Genomic DNA, 26,834 nt, shown 5'->3' with positions numbered 1-26,834 from the left:
ATAAGAAATCCTTTAGTAGAGCAGCACCATTGTAGAGCATTAGAATAGCTTGCCTTACGAAAAAAAAACAATCAATTGTGTGCTCCATTTTCACACGAAGCCAAAAAATCCCGTTGCAAAGCGGTAGGTAGGTACGTAGCAAAAACTGCTAAATCGGTTGAAAGCAAAAAGTAAACACACCCGCTGCTGGTTGGTTGGCATCCGTCCGCGTCCGCGTCCGCCAGCGCAGCGCCGTGTTCGGATGATTTGCAAATGTATAAATTGCTGGTAAGTGACAGTCGGTGAGGCGCTCGCTGACTGCCGTCCCGTCGAAGAGAACGGACAGAAACAACAAAAAATAAATAAAAGACGGCTGCCACTTTTGCACGCGTCTGCAGGTTTTGGCGCCAATATGAGAATATATAGAGCAATTTCTGGAGTGCTTTTGTTTCAGCGCCCCACCCAACTCCCTCACTCCCACGATCCATCCATCCATCCATCCATGGATGGATGAAGAATATGTTCCCACCTCCACCACCATGTCACATCATCCTTCGTAAAGAGCTTTATCTTCAACTGCTGCGATGGGAACGCTCGGAGTTTTCCTGACGATGGAAGCAGTTTTTGGCGCATTTCACAATGACTAATATTGGACGCCCGTTGATTGCCCGATCCGTCGGAGATTGTCCGTTTTTTGACCCCCCCCGAACCGAAAAGAATATGTTTCTCAACAGCAGCGCTGTGTCAGCAAATACTTTTTCACACTTTTCCTGTCCTGTAAGCTGGCTTGAGTTGAGAAACGGGATGAGATTACGCGCTTCTGTTCTAAAAATTTTTTTAACCAAAGACCATGCGTCAGCTGCAGGGGGAATGTGAACAACCAAGCACCTCCATTGTTTGAATGCATGTTGGACGAACTTACCTGTATGTTGAGCTCCAGGTTCTTCCACTGGCAGAATCGAGTGTACTTGTCACTCTCGAGAAACTTCCGAAAGGGTTCGCCTCGCAGGTGGTGGAAAATTTCGTCGATGTACGGCTCGAACAGATTCACCGGCACTTCGTTTTTCATCAGATATTTCTGTACGTGCGCTACCGCTTCTTTCGAGTATTCCTGTGGAAAAGAAGCAAAAAAAACGTGTGGGAAACGACAAAAATATTAGAATAAAAAATGTGCAAATAAATGGCCGATAAAAAGAGCGTCGTCCCTCAACTGCTGGTGCTGGTTGGAACACAGCCAGATGGTACCGTCGTCGTACGTAGTATTATCGTATTATGCTTGTACTACAGACGCAAAAATGGCACGGTTTTTCTAGTGAATGGACGCGTAAGTGATCCCAATCTGGGTGGAAAATCCAATTAGCTCAGACAGATCGTAAACATCGGGACTGATTTGGGTACGTTCCCAGTGGAAGTGCCAGCTCGAGAGCAGAGCAGAGCGAGCAGCACTTTGAATTGGATTAGGATGGGACGTTTTGTTGCCCAAATTTGGGAAAAATTAAATAGAACGAGTCTAGTTTAAGCCGAGCAATCGGCGGTGATTAGAAGGAAAAAAATGCAGGGAAACACATGCCATGATTAAACTTGCTCTTTTCCAACCGATTCGGGTTGGATGCTTTAAAACCCGAGCAGCGAAGGGATAACGGATCTCAAGTAAAGTATAACAAAAACAACGACCATAAGCAAAGAGCAACAAAATTTCACAATCCTGTAATACTCACGTGTGTGTGCGATAGCATTTCCTTCATTATGAAATTGTCGTAAATGTCTCTAGCCTGTTTCCGCCTCTCGTCGTGGCACTCTGTCTTTTCGTAGGCTTTGATCTGTAACGAAACGGTGAAGAAGGAAAGAAGAAGCTCAGTGCTCAGTGGAGGATTTTGCTAGCAACCACGTGGGCGTTGCACACGAAACAATGTCCCTTTCCCCAAGCTGCCCAACACAGCACAGCACCGCACACCGGTCCGGAAAGTGTACCGGGGCATTAAAAGAGGATAATGGTGCACTTATGTAAATATGGCGTGACTGATTCGCTGATGTGTTATGATTCCTTCTTTTTTTTGTTTTCGGTCTCAAGGGGTGCACTCTAGCAACAGCTAGAGGCGTAAGCGGTAGATTTTTCCATTATGTTTATCGTTTCTAATTCAATAATAAATAGCAGCACAGCACTGCATAACCATAACGTTAGTTCTCATAGAATAGCATTATGAAATATCCATTTTAATACTCACGATGTCATTTAGCCATCAAACCTTGAACAAAAAAAAAACTAAAATAACATTGGGACACAGAATAAGGTTTAAAAGCTCACGATGCAGTAGGAATTTTTAGTCCTGCAACTCACTGCGCCAATAAATCTTCATAATTTTTAGTGGATATTGATGAGCAAACAAGACGGTAAAGCTCTCGGCATTGTTTTTCACAGGTAGACGAAGGTAGAGTAGAACAGAAATGGCAGGGTAGACGGCATTCTAAAAATACCTATCTTTTACGTTGTAACGGCAGCGATTGTTCATTACTACAATGAATTTCGGGGCGGTTCCTTTCAAGAACCTTCTTCATACAAACAAGACCATAGACCGGAAAGACCGGAGCCGACAAAGTTATCTCTCGCGGTGAAAAGCGATCGAGGCCAAAGTGGTCATAATTCATCGCTGCTAACTGCGTCCCATTTCACTCAGCTGGCTTGTTTGCTTGCATGGGTGGTCCTTGCTCCTCGGTTTGGCGAAACGACAAAAAGGGCGCGCGAATGAATATGCCTGACTTTGTGGAAGTAATTGATGTTCGATTTAAGTTGGCAGGGTTCTTAGAAATTTCTGAATTCTACGGTTTTACCACTTGAACTCAAAGAGCACTGACAATAATAGATATCGCCGCTGAATAGCTGCGTACGTTTGCTATTTGCAAATAGTTTATCCACTAGAACTGATTTTAAACATAATTTTTATTCGTAATTAATTATACATTGATAAGAATAACTGAAAGTACTTTGCGGTAGCTCTGATCTAAATGAAAAACAAAAAAGTACAAGAAACTGTAGGAAGTAAGTTGGATATTGGTAAATAAGAAACAGTTCTATTTTTGATTTATTTTCCTTGACATCACATTAGTAGTACATGTCAGGTTGAAAAATATTTTACGGTTCAAAATATCGAATTGACAATGCGGAACGACACATTTGGTCACAACCAATTGATAGAAAAAATTGTAATGGTGTGAGGTTTAGGTTAAGTAGTTTTTTTACAATTGGGGTTTCTTTCTTGTTCTAGTTAGCGTAATGTGATCACTTGTTTCGAATGTCCAATATGGACATTCAAAGGGATCCATGTGATCCACCGGTAGTTACTGACGTTTTCCTACCCCGCCCACTGCGAACTTTCTCGTTAATTGAAACATGTCCCAAGAAAAAATAAAACTATTGCATAGGAGCCAACCGTACGAGTTAAACTCTATGGAATTTCTTGGAACATCGCTAAGCATCGTTAAGTCGTTAGCATTCCGGGTCTCAAGAAACTGGATGGACACTGACGGTATGATTAGCGATCCTAGTCTGACCGTCAAGGACATTTTGAATTTTGGCTTTTCTGGCAAATGCTAAAGAAGTTGTCAACTTGAAAATATATCCGTGATCAGAAAAGTTTAAATTTTACTCACAGATCATTCTGAATGAGTTGGTTTATAGCGATCAGAATAAAATATCCCATAGAATATTTAATAAATTTTAAGCAATTTCCTTGGTTTGCAGCATGTGCGCATTTAATTTCATCGTGCATATGGATATGATGGGTCGATATAATCAGCGCGCCATTGAAATTTTGCAATTTTCGAAAACTGGTTTTAACAAATTGAAAATATTCAGTTAATCAATCTCAATTTCTAGCAAAATCATTTTAGTTGCTTCCTGTGATAGGAAAACCGATTGATAATAACTTTCTTTCTGCAAAACACTTTGCTTTGATGAACTGTTGTTTGCGAGCTAAAACAAAATACTAGAATATGGCAATATGGCTTCGCATAAAAAAAATGATTTTGGTGTTGAACTTTGGTATTTTTCATAATAGCAACAAAAAAAAACTGTTTGGTTAGGGTGTTACCGTTTCAATAGCTCTATAAAACTAACAGATTTATTGCGGTTTGACAAGTAACCGCGATAAGATCAATTTTGATTGGTGCGCCATTTTGTATTGCCATGCCACACTTATGGTAAGTTTATAAGAGACGTGGTGCAGCAAACAAGTTTTAACGTGGCAATATAAGCAACCACAATAAATTTGCTTTATTAGCAGTTTTATTATGGTTTTCTAGCTAGCTATAAGTGTGTTTGGACTCGTATCCTCTTGGTATTGCGCAATACCACAATAAACCCAGAGGCAATGATTAATACCGCAATAAAACCTTTATAAAATTCAAGTCAAACTCAGTAGCTTTAGTAATTATATTCGACTCTTGCACTTCTAACTCTCTGAAACACCTTAGTTGATTCGTAATTTAAAACCAAGAACTTCAAATCTGCCTGTCTTTGACGAAAAACGACTCTATTAAAAACTTACTTGATTTCAATAATACCCATCCCAACGCTCTCAACCCTAAACCCCTAAACTAAAGGCACAAATCTTGTACACAATTGTGAGGAACGTGCTGCTCGAGCCACACATGCTAATTTCAACCTTAAGCTAGCTTGTAGTCGACCGCTTGATTATAAAAAACTGTCTTTCGTTCTCTCCTAACTGGGGTGATAGAATCTCTAACTCCGAAAAAATAACAAGTATGGGCCATGGCAAAGAACTTAATATTGAAAAAATATAGCCAAATAAATTGATACATAAAATTAGGAAAATCTAGTCTGAATAAAGTTCAAACCTAATTTAAATACAATCCGAATCCAATTCAAGTCTATATCGAATGCGCTCTTAATCACATCCAAATGCAATCCCAAATTGATGCAAGTCCGAATAAATACTGATTTCAAGCAAATCCAATACCAGATTTCCAACGCCTAACCAAATCCAAGCCCAACCCAATCCAAATTTAATCAAATTTCTCAGAAATTTGTGTCAGTCCAATCAAAAACCAACCCAAAACCAGTTCTAGTTCGATTAAAATCCATCCCAATTCTAACTCAAATTTATCCAAATCCAAATTTAAATTTATTCAAAAGTCCAAGATCCAAATTCTCAGAAATTTGTTTCCGTCCAATCTAAATTCAATTCAAAACCAATTCGAATGCAATCTAAATCCAATCCAAATTTAACTCAAAACCAACTCAACTCGAATTTAAAGCCATTTCAGGTTGAATCCAAAGCAAATTACAAACTCAAGCCAAATCTAATCCAAATTCAAATCCCATCGAAATCTTTCGAAAATTATGTAAGTTCAATCCAAATTTAATCCCCATTTAATCCAAATCCAATCAACAGTCCTAGAAAATCCAATCCAAATTTTGAAAAATTTGTGTCAATCCAATTCAAAATCAAATCCAATCTAAATCCAATTCGAAATCAATCCGAACGCAATTCAAAACCCATCCAAAACCAATTTAAATCGGGTTTAAATCCGATTCAAATCCATTCCAAAGCGAATCCAAATCCAAATTCAAGGCAAATCCAATCCAATTCTGATCGAAATCCAATCCAAATTTAATCCAATCTAAATCTTCAGAAATTTGTTCAATTCAAATCCAATTCATATCCGTTTCAAATCCAATTCGAGTGCAGTCCAAATCCAATCCAAATTCAATCCAAAACCAATTCAGTTCGGAATTAACTCTGATCCAGAATGATTTAAATCCAAATTTAATCCAAATCCAACACAAATCCCATTGAAATCCTTAGAAAACCAAATCTATTTCAAGTCCGATATAAATCCCAACCGAATGCAGTCCAGATCAAATCTAAATCCAAGCAAACATCAATTTAAATCGGAATTAAATCCGATCCTAGCCCAAATTCAAATTCCATCCAAATCTTTAGAAATTTAGGTCAGTCTAATGCAAATTCAATTCAAATCCGATTCTAATCCATTCCAAAATCCAAATTTAATCCAAGTTCTAGACGAGTCCAAACTAAATCCTCAGAAATTTGAAATCTTCGGAAATCCAAATCCAATTCAAATCCAATCCGAATTGCAGTCCAAAGTCCAACAGATTCAAGCCAAATTCAATCATAATCTAATCTAAATCTTCAGAAATTTGTATCAGTTTAATTTAATTCCAATCCAAATTTAATACAAATGCAATCCAAAGAAAATTCAATTCCGTTTTGAATCCGAACCAAATCCATTCAAAATGCAAATTTAAGCCAAGTCCTAAACAAATCCAATTCAAATCATCAAAAATGAGAAATTTCAAATCCTTAGTAATCCAAATCATATTCAAATCCATTCGTCCAATCTAAATTCAATTCAAACCCAATTCGAATGCAATCTAAATCCAATCCTAATTTAACTCAACTCGAATTCAACGTCATTCCAAATTGAATCTAAAGCAAATTCCAAACTCAAGCCAAATCTAATCCAAATTCAAATCCCATCGAAATCCTTCGAAAATTGTGTAAGTTCAATCCAAAGTCAATCTCAATTTAATCCAAATCCAACCAAAAGTCCTAGAAAATGCAATCCAAATTTGGAAAAATTTGTGTCAATCCAATTCAACATCAAATCCAATCTAAATCCAATTCGAATCCAATGCAATTCAAAACCCATCCAAAACCAATTTAAATTGGGTTTAAATCCATTCCAAAGCGAATCCAAATCCAAGGCAAATTCAATCCAAATCCTCAGAAATTTGTTTCAATCCAATCCAAATCGAATTCAAATCCAATCCCAATGCAGTTCGATTCCAATCCAAATTCAACCTAAAGCCAATTCAAGTCAGTTACAAAATAATACAAATCCAAATTTCAATTCCAAATTCAAATCCATTCCAAATCCGTTTCAATTCTGATCCAAATTTAATCCAATCTAAATCTTCAAAAATTTGTATCAGTTCACTTTGAATCCAATTCATATCCGTTTCAAATCCAATTCGAGGGCAGTCCAAATCCAATTCGAGTGCAGTCCAAATCCAATCCAAAACCAATTCAGTTCGGAATTAACTCTGATACAAAACTATTTAAATCCAAATTTAATCCAAATCCAACACAAATCCCATTGAAATCCTCAGAAAACCAAATCTATTTCAAGTCCGATTCAAATCCCAACCGAATGCAGTCCAGATTAAATCTAAATCCAAGCAAACATCAATTTAAATCGGATTTAAATGCGATCCAAATTCAAATTCCATCCAAATCTTTAGAAATTTAAGTCAGTCTAACCTAAAATTCAATTCAAATCCGATCCAAATCCATTCCAAATTTATCCAAATCCAAATTTAATCCAAGCCCTAGACGAGTCCAAATCAAATCCTCAGAAATCTCAAATCCTCGGAAAACCCAATCCAATTCAAATCCGATTCGAATGCAATCCAAATCCAACCAAAATCCTCAGAAATTGATTTCAGTACAATCCAAAACCAATTTCTATCTAATCCAAATCCAATCCAAATTTATCCAAATCCAAATTTAATCCAAGACAAATCGAATCCAAGTCCGCAGAAATTTGTATCAATCTTATCAATTCAATTCAAATCTGATTTAAACCCAAACCGAATGCATTTCAAATCCAACCCAAAACCAACTCAGCACGGATTCCAATCCAATCCAAATCCAATCCATATTCTTCCACGCTCAAATTTCATTCAAGTCCTAGACAAATCCAATCCAAATACTCAGCGATTTGTGTCAATCCAATCCAATCACAATTCAATCCAAATCCATTCCAAATGCCCTCAAACAAATCCTTTCAAACTGTTTGTTGCGGATGAATGTGCCAATACCGCACGGATTGATCTTAATTCTAACAAATTCGATACCATTGTCATCGTCGGCTGAAAAGTTTTCAGATGAAGGAAAACGAAAGAAAATAAATGTAAACACGAAAAAAGTACATGTTAGCTAGACGGAGAATATAAGTCGACAGCAGAAGCGAGTAGAAAGTAGAAGTGAAGTGTAAAAAGAAAACTTATCGAATTTAATTCTACTATGTATATTTATTGTTGACAGGTATGTACGTATCGCCTATCACTTACAGGCTTTCTCAGTGTTTGTTTTCGAACTAAATTAGCCAAAGCAATTTTACAGTTTTTATAGGAGCTTAAGATCAGTGTTGCGAAGCCCGCACCCGTGAGGTCTAATTTTCTCACAAACGCGTACTCATTCTAACGAACACGCCGGCATGAGCATCCCCTTAAAACTCCCGCTTTTATTTCATCATGCAGTGCAACAAGTTTTGGCGCGTACGTGTTTAGCTAACAGCTACAACTGTAAAACTAGCAACACTGTTAAGAAAAACTTTGTTATCTATACCTATAAAAATGGATTTCTGTCTGTTTGTCCCTATGTTCTTATGGAATCGAAAACTACTTAGCCGACCGGCGTGAAAATTTGCATATAGCGGTTTTTGCGGCCAGGGAAGGTTCTTATGATGGTTAGAGACCCCTCCCCCACTAAGAGGGGGGGCTCCCATACAAATGAAACACAAATTTCTGCAAAACTCGAGAACTAATCAAGCAAATAGAACAAAATTTGGCTGCGGGTGTTTTTGGTGACAAGAATTTATTCTATGGTAAATTGAGACCCATTCCCTCTTTAGAAGGGGAATTATGACTCCTCTCGCCTTTAAGAGGGGGGGGGGCTTCCATACAATTGAAATACAAATTTCCTCATAACTCGAGAATAAATCAAGCAAATGGAACCAAATTTGGCATGAGAAGCTTTTTGAGGGCAAGAATATTTTATATGGTGAATTAAGACCCCTCCCCACTTTAAGAGGGGGGGGGGGCTCCTGTACAAATGAAAAACAAATTTCCTCATAACTCGAGAACTAATCAAGCAAATGGAACCAAATTTGGCATGTGGGGGGTTTTGAAGGTAGGAATTTTTTGAATGATGGTTTGAGACCCCCCCCCTGGTTTGAGGGGATAAGGACTCTTATACAAATAAAACAGAAATTTTTGCGTAACTCAAAAACTAATCGAACTCGAGAAATGTTAGACTCTTTCATAAAACATTAATCAATAACAAGTCCACAAAAAGCTATCAATCTTTCTTTTGCATATAAGCCCCATTCATACGTTAACCGAGAGTATTTAAGATGAAGGTTTTATTTTAAAGTTAGAAAAATAAGGTTTCCTATATTTGTACTGAAGTAAAAACAATGCCTTACACAGAACGAAAAAATGAATCTCACATTCGACATTCTATTTTTCTAGTAAATAAAATGTAATGTAAATTTACAGGATTTTCTCGAAGTGTGGGCTTAATCGTCTTTCTATATCTACAGCCGTATTCACAGCCGTCTGTTAGAGTACAGTTACGGCCTATCTAGCAGCATCGCCTAACCGAGATTCGAACATACGACGACTGGCTTATTAGACCAGCATTGTACCTCGAAGCTAGGCTAGGCGGTTGATTGCTGTTGTTGTACTGAAGTAAGTTGTGTTTAATTTTAAAACACGTTATCGATATCCTGGTTTCCTGAAAGTAAAGGTAAACTAATTTTAACATTACTGTAGCAGCAGCCACTCAATGTCAGTCAGTTAACCTACAAGCTGCCCTAATTTATACTGAACCAAACTAGTATGAAAGAATGAAAATACCGTTATCTCTTGCTGGCCAGCTACGCTAACCATTGCACCGAAGCCCCTAAACTTGATACATACCGCACCTACGCTACCGCACGGTTCCCAAGCGGGCAACTATCAACCGTTTTCACTACGATATCATCCCGGAACAAGCCCCAAACGCCGGGGTTGATGCTTAAAATTAGCCTCGCTTTGCTGAACATTGCCGTGCTCTCTCTCTCTCTCGAAACCAGCCCTGATTTGAGGCAGGAAACCAAATCCCTTAATTTGAAAGTTTATCTACATTCGACAACAATGGAGCCGGTCGGTATGTTGCGCAAGTGCTTCCAAGACCGCTGCTAAAAATAGAACCTCGCACAAGGAAGCAAAAAAAACAAATCCTTTTCTCTCTGTGCGGAGCTTTGGTATGGACGGACGGCGTCAACAGGACGGCACGATAAACGGAATGCCCTGCGGTGCCCTATGTCTGTTCGGTCTAGTTTAACAAAATTTCAGCATCACAGTTCACAACCAACAAGCCCGATTCGATGTATCCCATAGAATCCATCCATCAACGGGCATGTCCGCCCTCTGCGTGCTTATACCAGCAGCATCCGTGGTAGTGTGTTCTGTTTATCACCGAAAATTGCTGTGCGGATGTGCAGAGAGCTTGTCCGTCTGTATGTCAGTACATAAGTTTGCAGGTTTAACGATGCAACCCGCCACACTCTTCAAGCAGCTCAAATACACATATTTCGGAAAGCGCCATGAATCAGGACGTTTGTCCTTCCCCAATCCTCAATGTGCCATCCTTGTGCGCCCTTATCTAGTCCTTGCTCTATTTACCGCTATTCTTGCGAGAGTAGGTTATAGCAGCGGGATCATTTCCCATTAGAACGCGGTCCACCCAGATCATCGTTCGGTTTGTTCGGATGCCCCGACCAGGCCAGACCAGCCAGCACCAACGCAGTATGTGATTAATGGGAAAACTTTGTCCTGACCAATTTATGCAATCTCCCATCCTTCTTTTCGGTTGAGTTGAGTATTTCAGTGGCAAACTTGCTGACTGTCGAACAAAGTCCAGGAGAAGGTCCTAAGTTGAACCGGAATAAAAATACAGCAAATACTGGGAACTTTATAATGGTCAATTTAATCCTGCCGGAGATGCTGGTTGGGTGTGTGTCGAGAGGAAAGTTCCCTCGATCGACGTGTGGAAATCGCCGCAGGGGTCTGCTTCAAAGTTACATCATTAGTGCTCGAATCGCAGCAGGATGCTAGGATGCTGCGCTGGCTGACTGACTGACTGACTGACTGACTGACCGACCGACTATCTGTGGGCGCGGACTTCGGTGCTGCTGTTTTTGTTCGAATGATCTTTTGTGTGAAGTGCAAAGATATATCAAATCCAATTGAAACAATAACTCGCTCTTGCTTCTCTGGGATGAGGAAATATTTTACTCCTTATGCTTCTTCATTCACGTTCTGCAGAATGGCGTGGACCGGGTGAAGGGAACGGTGATTTGGTGGTGAAGAGGAAGCGAGGACGGATGCTTTTGACATAGTTTTCAAACTGCAAGCGCATGATTCCGGGTGTAATTTAGTGGAATAAAATGTCACTAAAAGTTGCAGCTGAGTTCGTGCAACCCAATGGAATGTCGGCTGCTGCTGTTGCTGCTGCTGAGTTACGTTCGATTTTCCTCCTTGCAGAGAAGGTGTGGACTGGAAATGAATTGTTCTAAGCGGCACTAAATCAAGCATGATTTACGATGCATTTGCGAACGTTCGAACAATGGAGACGCCTGGTTTGTGAACTGGTTTCTAGCTTATAAGCACGGTAATGCGATACTCATCTGGTTGATTAAATTCTATGAGATTTTGTAGATTTTTTACACCCCTTTTTTCCAAAATGATTGCATTACGGCTTCGTTTCAGCAGATTGATGACTCTTTCAACCCGCAATGATGGACTTTGTTCGGTCCCTTCTTGAAAATAAATTTACCCTTCGAATTACTTTGGGAACCCAACGAATAAGCCTGAGGTTGACCAATGATTGTATTATCGCACAGGCCCTTGCTGTAAATCCGTTGGGATCAATTTTTTTCTTTGTTGCCAATTTCGATGTCTGTTTGTACCTTCACTTATGCTATTGGAAGGAAAAAATGTTGGCCCAGTCGGTTAGACTCTTTTCGTTGATGCACAGATGGTTTTATGGCGGCACGTTACCGTGATTATTCACGCGAAGATACAAAAAGGTGTACGGTGGAGGCCAAAAAGGCGTAATTACACACTTACACCTTTTAATCCCGTTTGAAACTGGATATTCCGTGTGAAATAGAGGTTCAGGGTCAGACGTTGGAATATAACTCCAAGCTTTCAATGGTCAAACTTCAAATGACAAAATATAAAATTTGAAATGAAAATGAAAAGTAGAAAGTCAAAAGCAAAAAGTAAAAAGTAAAAAGTAAAAAGTAAACAGTAAAAAGTAAAAAGTAAAAAGTAAAAAGTAAAAAGTAAAAAGTAAAAAGTAAAAAGTAAAAAGTAAAAACTAAAAAGTAAAAAGTAAAAAGTAAAAAGTAAAAAGTAAAAAGTAAAAAGTAAAAAGTAAAAAGTAAAAAGTAAAAAGTAAAAAGTAAAAAGTAAAAAGTAAAAAGTAAAAAGTAAAAAGTAAAAAGCAAAAAGTAAAAAGTAAAAAGTAAAAAGTAAAAAGTAAAAAGTAAAAAGTAAAAAGTAAAAAGTAAAAAGTAAAAAGTAAAAAGTAAAAAGTAAAAAGTAAAAAGTAAAAAGTAAAAAGTAAAAAGTAAAAAGTAAAAAGTAAAAAGTAAAAAGTAAAAAGTAAAAAGTAAAAAGTAAAAAGTAAAAAGTAAAAAGTAAAAAGTAAAAAGTAAAAAGTAAAAAGTAAAAAGTAAAAAGTAAAAAGTAAAAAGTAAAAAGTAAAAAGTAAAAAGTAAAAAGTAAAAAGTAAAAAGTAAAAAGTAAAAAGTAAAAAGTAAAAAGTAAAAAGTAAAAAGTAAAAAGTAAAAAGTAAAAAGTAAAAAGTAAAAAGTAAAAAGTAAAAAGTAAAAAGTTAAAAGTTAAAAGTAAAAAGTAAAAAGTAAAAAGTAAAAAGTAAAAAGTAAAAAGTTAAAAGTAAAAAGTAAAAAGGATTCGTAAAAACTAAAAAGAAAATCCGAAAGTCCAAGGGACCAATGGTACCGAAACTAAAAGTGTATTCAGATATGAAACCTGAATTCTTTATCAGAAGTCCGAAAGTTGAAAAGTATAAAAACTTTTGTTGTATTTTGATTATTTTTGTTATCTTGTTTGTCATCAATTTTTATTGTTTTTTGCCTTTATTGCATTTTTGTGGCGTTGTTGTCTTTTGGTTGTAGTTTTATAGTCTTTTTTTGTTGGTGTTTTGTTGTCTGTTAATTGTTTCTTTTTCCATTTTGCTTTTTGTTTTTTATCTTTTGTTTTTTTTTTCTTTAGTTGCTATATTTCTTGGCCTTGCTTTTGAGGTCTTAGGGTATTGGTATTGGTGATGGTCGAGGTCTTACGAGCTTGATCCTAGGATCTTGCTCTTGGGTTCTTACTCTTAGTCTTGGGGTCTTAATCTTATGATCTTGATGTTAGGGTCCAGATCGTGGTCATTCGTGGTCTTGGTCTTAAAGTCTTGATTAGGGTTTTGCAGCCTTGGTGAGGATCTTGGCTTGGGTTCTTCGTCTTGATTTCTCGGTATTGGAGTTTTAATCTTCGCGCCTTGATCCTAGGTTTCTGATCATGGTTTTTCGGTCTTGGTCTTAGGGTCTTGGTTTTATGGTCTAGGTCAGGGCCTTGCGGTCTTGGTCTTGATACCTTGGTCTTAGGGTCTTGCTTTTGAGGACTTAGTTTTAGGGTCTTGGTTTTAGGGTTTTGGTCGTGGTCTTCCGGTCTTAGTCTTAGAGTCTTGAAGTCTCGGTCTTCGGGTCTTAGTTTTGGGTTCTTAAACTTAGGAGCTTGATCTTAAACCCCTGGACTTGTAGTTGGTCGTGGTCTTGGCATCTTGGTCTTAGGGTCTTTTTTTTGAGCTCTTATTCTTAGGCTTTTGGTCGTGGTTTTGCGACGTTGTGTTGATGTTTTGCGATGTAAGTCTTGGAGTCGTAGTTTTACTTTTGAAGTCTAAGTTGGCTTTTGTTGTGGTTGTGATGTCTTTTTCTTGCGGTTTCGTAATTTTCGTTGCAGTTTTGTTCTTTTTTTGTTGTCTGTTTGTTGCTATTTTTATTTTTTTTTGTCTTCGAACTCGGTTTTTGGTCTAATTCTTAGGATTTTGGTTTTGGGGTTTTAAACTTAAGACCTTGGTCGTTTTTGGTCTTTCAGTCTTAGGGCCTTGGTCTTGATATCTTGGTCTGCAGGTCGGGGTCTTGGAGTCTTGGTTTTGAGGACTTAGTTTTAGGGTCTTGAACTCGGTATTAGTGTCTTGAGGTTTTAAACTAAGTACTTTGGTTTTAAAACCTTAGTCAATCGAGTCGGTCGTGGTCTTTGTCTCAGGGTCTTGGTTTTGAAACCTATATTCTATGAGTCCTATATCTGGGTCTTGGTCGCGGTTTTGCGATTTTGGTCTAGGGCAGCGGTTCCCAAATGGGGGTTCGCGAACCCCCAGGGGTACGCCAAAACTTTAGTTCGCTTCAGAATAGTATAGGGAAATCCGTCAGGGGGTACGCGAACCGAAAAAAGGTTGGGAACCGCTGGTCTAGGGGTTTGAAGTCTTGCTTTTGAGGTTAAGTCGTGGTTTTGCCTGTAGTCTTGGGGTCTTAATTTTATGATCTTGATGTTAGGGTCCTAATCGTGGTCATTCGGTCTTAATATTATAGTCTTGATCAGGGTCTTGCAGTCTTGGTCAGGATCTTGGCTTAGGTTCTTCGTCTTGAGTTCTCGGTCTTGAAGCTTTAATCTTCGGGCCTTAATCTTAGGTTTCTGATCATGGTCTTTCGGTCTTGGTCTTGGTTTTATGGTCTAGGTCAGAGCCTTGCGGTCTTGGTCTTGATATCTTGGTTCTAGGGTCTTGGTTTTGAGGACTTAGTTTTAGTCGTGGTCTTGCGGTTTTAATCTTAGGGTCTTGAGGTCTCCATAATCGGATCTTAGTATTGGGGTCTTAAACTTAGGACCTTGGTCTTACGCCCATGGACTTGTCTACAGTTGGTCATGGTCTTGGTGTTTTGGTCTTAGGGTCTTGGGGTCTTTGTTTTGAGCTCTTATTCCTAGGGTTTTGGTCGTGGTTTTAAGATTTTAGTGTTGGGGTTGTGCGGTCTTAGTCTTACTTTTGAGATCTAAGTCTTAGGTTTTTGTTGCGGTTTGATGCCTTTTTCTTGTGATTTCGTTATTTTCGTCGTAGTTTTGTACTCTTCTTGTTGTATTTTTGTTCCTTTTTTTGTTTTTTTTTTGTCCTCGGTCTTTGGTCTAAGTCTTAGGGTCTTGGTAGTGGTCTTGTAGTCTTAGTCTTAGGGTCTTGGAGTCTCGGCCTTAGGATCTTGGTTTTGGGATTTTAAACTTAGTACTTTAGTATTAAAGCTCCTAAGTCCTATAGTCCTAAGACCTTGGTCGTAAGGCCTTGGTCTTATAGTCGGTGGTGGCCTTGATGTCTTGGTTATGAGCTTTTAGTCTTAGAGCCTTGATCTTGCTGTCCTGATTTTAGGGTCTTGGTCTTGTATTCTTGGTGTTGAGGTCTTGGTCTTGGTGTCTTGCGGTCTTGGTCTTAGGATCTTGATCTGCAGATTGGGGTCTTGAAGTTTTGGTCTTGCGGTTTTAGTCTTAGGGTTTTGGGGTCTCAGTCTAAGGGTCTTGGTCTTGGGGTCTTAAACTTAGTACTTTAGTGTTAAGGCGTTGGTCTTGGAGTCTGTTCTGATCTTGGTCTCAGGGTATTGATTTTGGGGTCTCAGTTTTGAGGCCTTAGTCCTATGTTGTTGGGTCTTGAGGTCGTGGTCTTGCTTTTGTAGTCTTAGGCGTGGTCTTGCGGTTTTGGTCTTAGAGTCTGGGTCTCAGGCTCTTAGTCTTTGGATCTGAAACTTAGGACCTTGGTCTTGGAGTTGGTCGTGGTCTTGGTGTATTTGTCTTCAGGCCTTGGTTTTGAATTTTTAGTATTAGGGTCTTCTTCTTATGGCTTGTTGTCTTTATTGTGGTCTTGCTTTTGAGATTTAAATGTTCGAATCGTGGTCTCGTGGTCCTGGTCAAGGGGTTTTGGAGTATTGGTATTATGGTCTAAGTCTTAAAGTTGATTGTCTTGGGATCTTGCGCTTGGTCATGGTCTTGATATTGTTTTGTTTTTGTCTATCTTTTATATCAAATACGATTTATTTAGTGCGGACGATTCGGCGAATAAATTTAATTTATGATTATTGCTAAAACTGAGCTTTTCTGTGAATTTGAAATTTCGGCTTATGAAACCTGTTCGGATTCTTTTAACCGTTTAATGAAAAATCAGCGTATTCCTTAACGACTGATCAAACTGTAAATACAATTTTATTCTTAATTTAAATCTAGCTTTTTAACTTGTATTAAACTTACAAATTTAGTCTTCAGATCCGTTTTTATCTTCCTCTTGCAGATTAAATCCGATCTCTCTAATATGTCGATACCGCAAATCAACTGAATTGTACATAATTTTGTAATTAGTTTCACTTAGGGTTAGATTTTTTATTTTAATTACTTACTAGTGTAATATTTTAGGTAAAATCATTCACCACTAACTCCTACAGCACTAATTGTAACCTGTTCGGTGACTCTGCAAGTTTGTATTTATTTTACCACTTTTAATTAGATATTTTACCACATTCTACTCACATAGTTACCAAATTAGCTTTAAGATAGGTGTAATTAGATTTAATAAACAATTTTAGCTTTTTAATATTTACTTCAAACGGTATAATTAACAAATTAAACTATATGTCGCTTCACTTTGCTGCTGAAACTTGCAAACGGTTTGTTTACTTTTTCGTTTCTGCTTTCCTGACGTGTTGCGAGACGCAGCGAAACTTTCATTCAGCCGAGTTGTGTTGCAAGAAACAGCAAACTGCTCGCTTTTCGTTTTTCTGCGACAGAGTTGCCTGTTCGGCGATTTCCATCGCAACAAACCCCCTGTTACATAAAGTAAATAGTGTTAAAGTAAATAGTGATAAAGTAAATCGTCGTAACGCGGATGAAATAAAAGTGAATTCCGATTTAATGTGGCATTTTCCTTTTACTTTCAAGTAGCCTCCCATCAAACCCTCAAAGGTTGCAATCTCATAAAATCAACAGGCAAATACCCTTAGGAAACCAGCTCTCATGTAATGCGCATTTAGCACAGAAAGCTAAAGGTAAGATTAAGTCACCCGTTTAATGACTATCCTTGAAATATGTGCGTGTTCAGCACGATGATGTACGGATAATGCCCCGGAGAATGCTGTTACGCTCGGCTGAATATAATCACATGTTGAAATGTGTTTCGTTTCGTTTCGGTGTTTCATTTGCAAACTCGTTATTTTTTTGGCAAAATAATGTTCAACACATGGGGAAAGAACCAAATCCTTGCTGCTTTTTCGTCCACCCCGTGCAAAACTGCCGGAGAAAGATTTATTTTTCAAATATGCCTATACAAATGTATTCATTATTCCGAATCTGGCTCGTTGAGTCTCCTGAAAAATGACCTCGCGTGGTGCACGTAAGGTGCGAAAAAAAAGAGTCCTCATCCTCATCAGCATATCAGACTAAGACATCGCCTAAAAAGGGCCACAACCGACTCCAACTTGCTCTCCGCAAATCGTTTGTTTCGGCTTTGTCGTTATTCAACATTGTTTTGCTCGCTTGTGGCTTTCCGCCTCTTACTTACGCCTCCAGTACACAACAGTTACAGTTGTTGGCTGGGTGGTTGAGTAATTGTGGCAATACCGCCTCGCAAAACCACGACACCCATAATAAACACAATAAAAAGACGAAAGCTGAAATTATGATCACTCCACATTTACTCCCAGTACCGGTACCGGCAGGGAAATGGCAGATATTTTTCCTAAGTGAAACCAGCCCACTTGCTGGGAAGGGCTGGCTCCCACTGTATATGCATGGGTATGTGTGAGTGGAAAAACCGTCGCGACATAGTCGCACCAACGCCCGGTGTCGGTCCCTGGAGAACGTGCACAGATTAATTACGAAGGAATGATTTATGGGAGCGGGCAATTTTTCGAATAAATCTGTTCCGATTGCACGGGGACGCACTTCTCGAGCAGTAGATTTACGACGACGACCGACCGACCGACCGGAATGATTATTGGGAGTATTTTCGCGAGTAAAGTGATACTTCGCCGCCCACCCGCTCGTTATATGTATTAGGTACAGCTCGTTACGGCTCGTGCCGGACGAAGGGTTTTCTGGAACGAACGAACGAACGAACGAACAAACAAACAACAACCGCCCCAAATCGTCCCGTTGCTTGTTGATGATTGTGGATCGTGCGTTTATTTTTCCGACAGGAAATGGCACGATTTGTTTCTAAGAGTTTTTTTTTCGCTGGTTGCAATTCTGCCCAAGTGGTTGGTGATTTGTGCCAATGAAATTAATTATATCGCTGATTGATGCTAATTGCGAACTTATTTTAGATGTATATAAATAAATCAGTACATTCGGTGGATTGTTTACTGCAGCGGTGCTGGGAGTTAGTCATTGGGAAGCACCTTTCCCAAGTGCTGATGGTAGTATGGAAGCATAGCAAATGTTTAATTCGATTTCGAATATATTGAAATTAAAATTAAATCGTACAAAAAAAGCTTAAAGTAGTATTAATTTAAAATAAAATCGTGATAAGGTAAGAGGAAAGGATGAACCAGAAAATAAAATTGATTAAAAATTTATATCTATACCTTTTAATTAGGATTTCTGTCTGTCTGTCTGTATGTTCTTATAGAATCGAAAACTACTGAACCAATCGGCATGAAAATATGCATGTAGAGGTTTTTTGGGGCCAGGAAAGATTTTAGTGATGGTTAGAAACCCCTCCCCCCACTAAGAGGGGGGGCTCCCATACAAATGAAACACAAATTTCTGGATAACTCGACAACTAATCAAGCAAATACAACAAAATTTGGCATGTGGGTGTTTCCGGTGACAAGAATTTATTCTATGGTAAATTGAGACCCCTCCCCTCTTTATAAGGGGAATTATAACTCCTCTCCTCTTTAAAAGGGGGGGCTTCCATACAAATTTCCTCATAACTCGAGAACTAATCAAGCAAATGGAACCAAATTTGGCATGTGGAGGTTTCTGGAGGCAAAAATATTTTCTATGGTGAATTAGGACCCCTCCCAACTTTAAGAGGGGGTGCTTCTACACAAATAAAATACAAATTTCCTCATAACTCTAGAACTAATCAAGCAAATGGAACCAAATTTATCAAGTGGGTGTTTTTGTAGGCAAGAATATTTTCTATGGTATATTTTCTATGGATTTCCCCACTTTAAGAGGGGGTGGGCTCCTATACAAATGAAATGCAAATTTCCTCTTATCTCGAGAGCTAATCAATCAAATGGAACCAAATTTGGCATGTGGGAGTTTTAGATGGCAGAAATTTTTTCTATGGTGAATTACGACCCCTTCCCCTTTTAAGAGGGGAGCTCCCATACAAATGAAATTCAAATTTCCTTATAACTTGAGAACTAATCAAGCAAATGGAACCAAATTTGGCATGTGGGAGATTTTGGAGTCTTGAATTCATTTTACGATAGTTAGAGACCTCTCACGCCTGTGGTAGGGGGATATGGACTCTCATACAAATAAAACAGAAATTTTTGCGAAACTCAAAAACTAATCGAATTCGAGAAATTCGAGACTCTTCCATAAAACATTAGTCAATACAAGACCACAAAAACTATCTATAGTAACACTAGATCATTCAGGACGAGACGGTCGCGAGTGTTGTCGGTGACCCGCCGTCGGAAGCGCCGCCCACTGGGGGGCTTGCAAAATTCGAGATTGTGACAAAGATCATCCGAGATTCATGATTTATGCACAACACAGGTTAATTTGTGGCAATACGAAGTTTGTCGAGTCAGCTAGTATATATATATAAATATATATAAATTTATGCCAAATTTTATGTCAGTGTTATCTCATCTCAGTGCAATTATGATATTCCATTTAAATATTAGCGCTGCTTTATCTCTGGTATCTCACTTAGTTTATTTTGGTCTAAAAATGTGCTAATTTTATTACGATTCCCTTTTGATTCCTCTAGATTCAAAATAGTACGGTATAAACATTCGATTTTTTCTATCAAACTGAATTAAATCAGATTTTTGCTCAACTGAACTGAAATTGATCTTGTTTCAGTTTTGTTTTATTATGAATGTTTAATTTGGCTTAATAATGTATTAACCGTCTCAGCTATAGTTAGTTTTGATTTAGTTTTGTGTAAATTGTCTATAGATATTCTTTCTTTTCTGGTTTCAATGCCATTTCATTTATTTCAAATTTTATCGCATTTAACATAAACTTCAAAGTTTTGTCCATATTTTAGCTAAATTTTGCCTATATGCTTCATGGTGTGTTATTTGATTGAATTCAAAATCAAGGTTGAGACAAAAACTAAGATCTAGGATCAAGACCCGCACCGAAATATATGCTGAGAATAAGGTGTCAAGATAAAGCCAAGGACCAATAACACCTTAGTCACGTTGAAGGCTAATATCAAGATACTGTTCAAGACCGAAACCAAGACCAAGATCAACATCAAGACCAAGATCAAGGCAAAGATCAAAGTCAAAACCAAGAACAAGACCAAGACCAAGACCATTACCACGACAAAGACAAAGGCAAAAATCAAAACCAAGACTGAACGACCACGGCGAACTTCAAGACCAAGCCTCTAAGATCAAGACCATAGGATAAAGACCCCAAGATTAAGATCAAAGCCACAGCCAAGGACAAGACCAAGACCAAGACCTAGGTTAATATCAAGACCAAGACCAAAACCTAAATCAAAACCAAGACCATGATCAAGCCCAAGACCAAGGCCACAGCCAAAACCAAGACTAAGATCCAGGCCAAGATCAAGATCTAGGCTTCGGCCAAGGCTAAGATCAAGATTAAGACCAAAAGGCCAAAACCAGATCAAGATTAAGCCAAAGACCAAGGGCAAAACCAAAACCAAGACCAAGATCAAGCCCAAGACCAAGGTCAAAGCCAAAGCCAAGACCAAAACCAAGATCTAAATCACGATCAAGACCAAGATCAAGCCCAAGGCCAAAACTAAAACCATGACCTAAGTCAAAATCAAGACCATGACCAAAACCAAATCACGACCAAGACCAAGACAAAGATCAAGACCAAGTCCGCAAGATCGCGATCAAGGCCAAGACCAAGACCAAGACAAAGATCAAGATCAAGATCGCAAGACTACGACCGACTAGAAGACCAATACCGCAAGATCACGTTCAAGGTCAAGCCCAAGACCAAGACAAAGATCAAGACCAAGATTAAGACCAAAAGGCCAAGGTCAAAACTAAGATCAAGCCCAAGACCAAGGCTAAAGCCAAAACTAAGACCAAGATCACGCCCAAGATTATGTCTAAGACCAAGACCAATATCAAGCCCACGGCCAAGACCAAGATCTAATCCAAGACCAAGACGTAGATCAAAATCAAGACCATGACCAAGATCCATACACAAAACTAGATCAAGAACAAGATCAAAACCAAGATCAAGAGCAACACCAAGACGGCAAGATCACGACCGACTCCAAGACCAAGATTCTAAGACCAAGACCGCAAGACCAAAACCAAGACTTAGAAGACCAGGAATAAGACCAAAACCAAGATAAAGACCAGAACCCCAGACCAAGACCAAAACCAGTACCAGGACCAAGACCAGGACCAGGACCAAGACCAAGATCGAAGTTACGGCCAGGACCAGGACCAAAAGAAAAATCAAGAACAAGACCAAAACACAGACCAAGATAAAGATCAACGCCACGGCCAAGACCAAGACTAGGACCAGGACCAAGACCAAAACCAAGAGCAAGACCAATACCAAGACTAAGACCATAAGGCCAAGGCCTAGACCAAGATCAAAACCAAGATCAAGACCAGGACCAAGATCAAGACCAGGATCACGACCAAGGCACAAACCAAGACCACGATCAAGGTCACGGCCAAGACCAGGACCAGGATCAAGACAAAATATAAGATCAAAACAAATCCCGATACCAAGATTAAGACCATAAGGCCAAGACCAAGATCAAGACCTAAATCTAAATCAATATTAATACAAAGACAAGCGACAAGACGAAGACAAAAGACAAAACAGAAAAAGACATCAAAAACTTAACAATAAACTTCAAAAAGATAACAAAGAGACTACAAAACGACAACAGCAAGCAACGAAAGTACAGAGAAAAAACCGCATAAAGATTACATAAAGATAACAAAAAAGTAACAAAGCGGAAATCAAAATAAAATATATTTCAAAAAGGTGCCAAACAACAAACCTTTAATAAAATAGCACAACAAAGATAACAAAAAGGGATCAAAAAGACAACGAAAAGAAAATAAACAACAAAAAGACATTGACCAAACTCGTGTTTTCAGTCTCCGACCTTGAAATGCGGTCGCGCATTAATATTAATTTTTTTTTTTAACGATGGTTCTACAATTGACGGAGGGACGATAGGGGAAAGTAATGAAAATTTTGGGAATGGAGTGGAAAGTAAGTGGGGCGGGAGGGGGGGTGGATTGTAATCGGTAGCTACGCTTAGAAAATTGCCGTTGTGACTCCTACCTTCTACCTTTTGTCCAACGCTGGAAGGTGCATGGGTCGAACCAAACTATAATCAGAGATTACAACCGGATTTGAACCCACAACACCCTCGTTTGGCTCGCTGGTACCCGTGTACCTTTGAACCATAGAGGTGCTGGACAAAAGGAGACTGCGCAACCCGCTTATTAATGTAGCGACGTATCTGGTTTGGGTTGTCTTTAGACACACAAATTGTGCCTCTTCCTCCTTCTACTGTAGAAACCACCGCCCAAGAAGTTTTAATCTAACTTTTTTTTACTTTCAGGACGACGACACTACCCAAGTAACAATCCAAAAGCCAATTGGTCTTATTCATTTCTTATAGTAGTTTTATCAAAGCATTGCTAAGTGTATCAGATTTTATAATGTTTTTCCCCAAGTGAATTTTATCTTATTTGATTAATATTTCTGAAGTATGACTGAAGGAGACTTGAAGAAACACGCATAAAACTGTATTGTCAATAAGTGTAATTCACCTTATAAGCAGTTTTAAGGAATACTTGATTTATGCTTAAAAACGACGCTCCTTAAAGTTTAGCAATAGATTTGACAAAAATTTATGACATTCTTCTGCAAGATTGGTTTATCTCAACAATACTGCCATAAAACTCTCTTAAAACCGTGTATTCTTGAAACAGAAATCATACTCTTAAGAAAGAACATTCTAACGTAAACAACTGATCTGTCAAAACGGATGGCTGAACCAGGAGAAAATTGAAAAAATATGGATCTTTCAAGCGGAAATTAAGCAAAAATCGGCCGATCATTTTGAAAACTCTTTCATATAAACAATCAGCGGAGTCACAAAATGAATGACGAGAGCAGCAGAGCTGGGGCAACGGTGCCGGTGATGATTTATCAGTGGTAGATTTCTACGTAATTAGATCAATTTGGTTCGATTGTGTTTTGCCGGAGACGGTGCGGGTTTCCTTTAGAGTTGTTTGTATTTTTTAAACTGAATCACCTCTATATCACTAGTTAGTATCTTTGTTTGGAAAATGATTGAAGGGATCGAAGCAATTGAAGCGTATTTTGTAAAAGCGATGAAAACGATAAAGTGTATAAAAAATTCTGTAGAATAAATTTTCCGCATGGAACTGTCGTGCAGTCCTCTTTTAATTTTGAAAATCAATTTATATTGACAATCAACATGTCTGCTGTACTTTGAAATTATCGCCCTAAGGGGAAGTATATGAATCTCCAGCACAAAAATCGACACGTCGTTGACGTTTTCTTTGTTTATACTAGAATGGTTGCGAAAAGCTTGGTTCCCTTAAGTAATTCTAACAATTCTTATGCAAGCGCAGTTTGTCTTCTTCAAGAATGCAATAAGTATAGATGAACTTATTGCCCTCTAGGAAAAGTTTTCTTTGTCTTGTACAAGAAATGTTAGTCTAAGAAACGCTTTCTGGTAGATTTAGATAAAACCATTGAAAAAATGGCGAACAGGACTGTTTTGGCTGCTTTTGAAACTGTAGCCAATTGCATATGGGCGTTTATAAATATAGTGTTTTGCAATACCATAAGTGATCTTATCTTTTTAAATAAATGTTTGAACATATAAAAGGCTTTTCGCCGCAATTTGTTAAAAATTTTGGTAGCTATCAACTTTTTAATGAAATTATTGAATTTTTTTTATTAATTATATTTTTCAATAATCTAGCAAAAATAACCGGCGCGTTAAAATTTTATAACTTTCATGTCATAAAACATCGACAAATTGAGCGTGGCATGATTTTTTTTATTTATGGGCAACAAAGCAGCTGCTTTTGTTACCATTTTTATTTTCAATTTTCATTTATATCCATTTTGTGAATGCTTTTTTCTCTTACAGCTCTCAGTCAATTAAAAACTTTAAGACTGCGAAAAGTGTATGTTGTCTTGCAAGCGTTCTTTGAGAAGACAACCATAAAATCAGCAACACTTGTGATGGTTTTCTTCTAGTTTCAAGCGACTCTTGAAAGTCACTATAAATAGGTATCGATAAAAATTACGAGTTTTAAAAGGACCTTTGGAATTATTCTTGAGAACCTTCTTTAGTGTGGGCCTCCCTAGTTTTATAAGGGTTTTATGGCTGTTTTATCACAATTTTGTAGAATTATAAGATTTATGATCGGTTTTAAGAAGAAAATGCTGGAAACCTCTTCAAGTGCACCTTAAAATGAACTTTGTTACTTGGGTATGCAGCCCCTTACGACTTGTAAGGCAAGTCACCTGTCAGCGTGTTAGTCGCGACTCTCAGCGCGGCTTTTCGGAGAAAGGCTCCGTTCCTATGAAATTGATCAAACTCGTGTTTTCAGTCTTTGATCTTGAACTGCGGCCAGGCGTTAATAGTAATATTTTTTTTTGAAACGATGGTTCTACAATTAATGGAGGGAAGTTAGTTATTTGGAAGCTTTTCTCTTATTAATTGCGTCAAATAATTTTAAGTCTACATTCATTTTCGACTCGAAAATTAGCGAAAAAATTGCTGGCAAGTTAATTTGTTAGAAAGAGATTATCAACGTAAACAAAATGGCGTTTATTGCATCCGAAGAACAGTATAATTGTTCTGTACACTTAACTGAGATGGATTTTTAAAACAACTATAACTTTTAAGAATACAAACAGATACAGTCAATTGACACTTGCTTTTATAGGTTTTCTGTTATACTTTTAAGTAGGATTTGTTTGAACTGCCACCATTTGCCACCTTGGAAAATATTTAAGCTTAAAAAAGTGCTATTTTTCACCATAAATGCTCAAAATCTCCGAAACTTTAGAAAATAACATATAATAATGTTCTACAGAAACGTTGATTTTAGCAATATAAACAACTTTCTAAAACACTATAAACACGTAAAAAGTGACCAGAATAAGTCAGGGACATTCTTTAATGTTTTAAAGGGTTTGTCCACGAAAAACGCTTCATAGATAATTTCAATGAAGAGATATGGTGTCTTTGACAAATTAGTTTGTATTGATATTTACTACAACTTTGCCGAAAGTACCAGACCTGTATCTCGAATATACGAGAAAATAAATTTCGTATCTCACTTTTAAGGGAATTAATCACCCAAAGATTTCTCTCACAAGAAGGGGCTTATTTTACCAAGAAATGTTTTTAAAGACACTACATGCGAAAAACTTCACGTTTCGGCGCAATATCACACGATCACGTAATGTATTGGTGCTATTCGAGTTTATTTCCCTGTCTTTGAATTAGTTTTAATCGTTTTAATTAGGTTTTACCATGTGTTCAGGGATGAATTGGGCAACATGGACTATTCTTGCATTCCGCACAGTATGGAATGAATGGGATTTGTTTCTTCTGACGTTTTGACAACGTTTTAAAGCTATTTGAGTATATTTCACTAACGGCAAATAAGTTTTTATACTTTAAACAGTATTAGCTTTTATCATGATTTTTGGGGTTATTCGGGCAAAATGGACCATTTCTCGAAGTCTGCGCAAGATGAAACTATCACAAATCGATTTCCTGCACTTTTTGCATAAGAATAGGTATCTTGTAATATTCCAAACCAGCGGCTTCCAATTCTTAGGATTACGAGCTCGTTTTTGCCCATTGTGCAACGGTATGAAAAGTGTTAAAAGATTTGTTCGGATTAATGGGTGTTGATAACCCAATTTGGTGCCGGTTGAAGCTCCCTCTCAATTAACTTGTTCAGTACCCTTACCAACACACCAGTGCTTTCCGAAACCCGAGGATTCCTCATTCATAGTAAAGGCGATGCCTTTACCGAGTTATAGGTAACCCGGGGATTCGCCTGTTGAATTCTCGTACAAAAATCTCTGGCTCTATAAGCAAGCCATTCTGTACGAATCCTATGCAGATTTTGGTCCACAAGATTCTTATCCGAGGAACCTCAGCGATTCTGTGCAAATCTTTTTTGTTCGTCTGAGTACGGAAAGCCGAAAAGCTGGCAACACTATTAAGAAATTCTGGTGATACATGAAGTTTTATGTAAAAATATCTGAGGAATGAGGTGTAATGAGGTTGGAATTTTTCTAGCGAAATTTTTATGCTTGCCCCCATTAGCAAAAAATTTCAAAGTTGGTCATGGCTAACTTTCTTGTGTTAGGTGGCAGAGACACGGTTTCTTCGACAAAAATGTCTAACATGTTACAATAAGCAACTTTGCCAAAGAAATAAAATTTTCATCCTCATCGAGTGCAGAGCTATAGACAATTTACTTTTAAAATTTCTTAATAATTACATTTTCAAACTCAACTTTTGTTTGTTGCATTTTAAACTTTATTTTTCCTTGCTTTCACAAACTCTTCACGAAGGATAGAATGGGGCAAGTGGAGACGTAGTCACTGCTCCATCTTGAAGCTTAGGTAAAAGTACTTCAAACTTATGTAGGTGCAACTAGTCCCCACCCACCCAAACTAGAGTACGACAAGCATACAGCATACAGCGATAATTTACAAA

At 38.0% G+C, this 26,834-nt stretch overlaps 1 protein-coding gene across 1 annotated transcript in view; it reads right to left on the bottom strand.

Moving 5' to 3' along the window:
• LOC128738867 (G protein-coupled receptor kinase 1) overlaps positions 1-26,834 on the bottom strand; it is a 269,395-nt gene that overhangs the window by 62,142 nt on the left and 180,419 nt on the right. Inside the window, exons 4-5 of the mRNA XM_053834320.1 lie at positions 1,698-1,799; positions 902-1,090 (exon numbers count right to left, since the gene is read on the bottom strand). Coding sequence (XP_053690295.1) covers positions 902-1,090; positions 1,698-1,799 — 291 coding nt within the window. The remainder of the gene's footprint in view (positions 1-901; positions 1,091-1,697; positions 1,800-26,834) is intronic.

Source organism: Sabethes cyaneus, chromosome 2, assembly GCF_943734655.1.
Source record: "Sabethes cyaneus chromosome 2, idSabCyanKW18_F2, whole genome shotgun sequence".
NCBI lineage: Eukaryota > Metazoa > Arthropoda > Insecta > Diptera > Culicidae > Sabethes > Sabethes cyaneus.
Note: the sequence above shows the minus strand (reverse complement) of the source record. Positions and strands in the feature narration are given on the sequence as shown.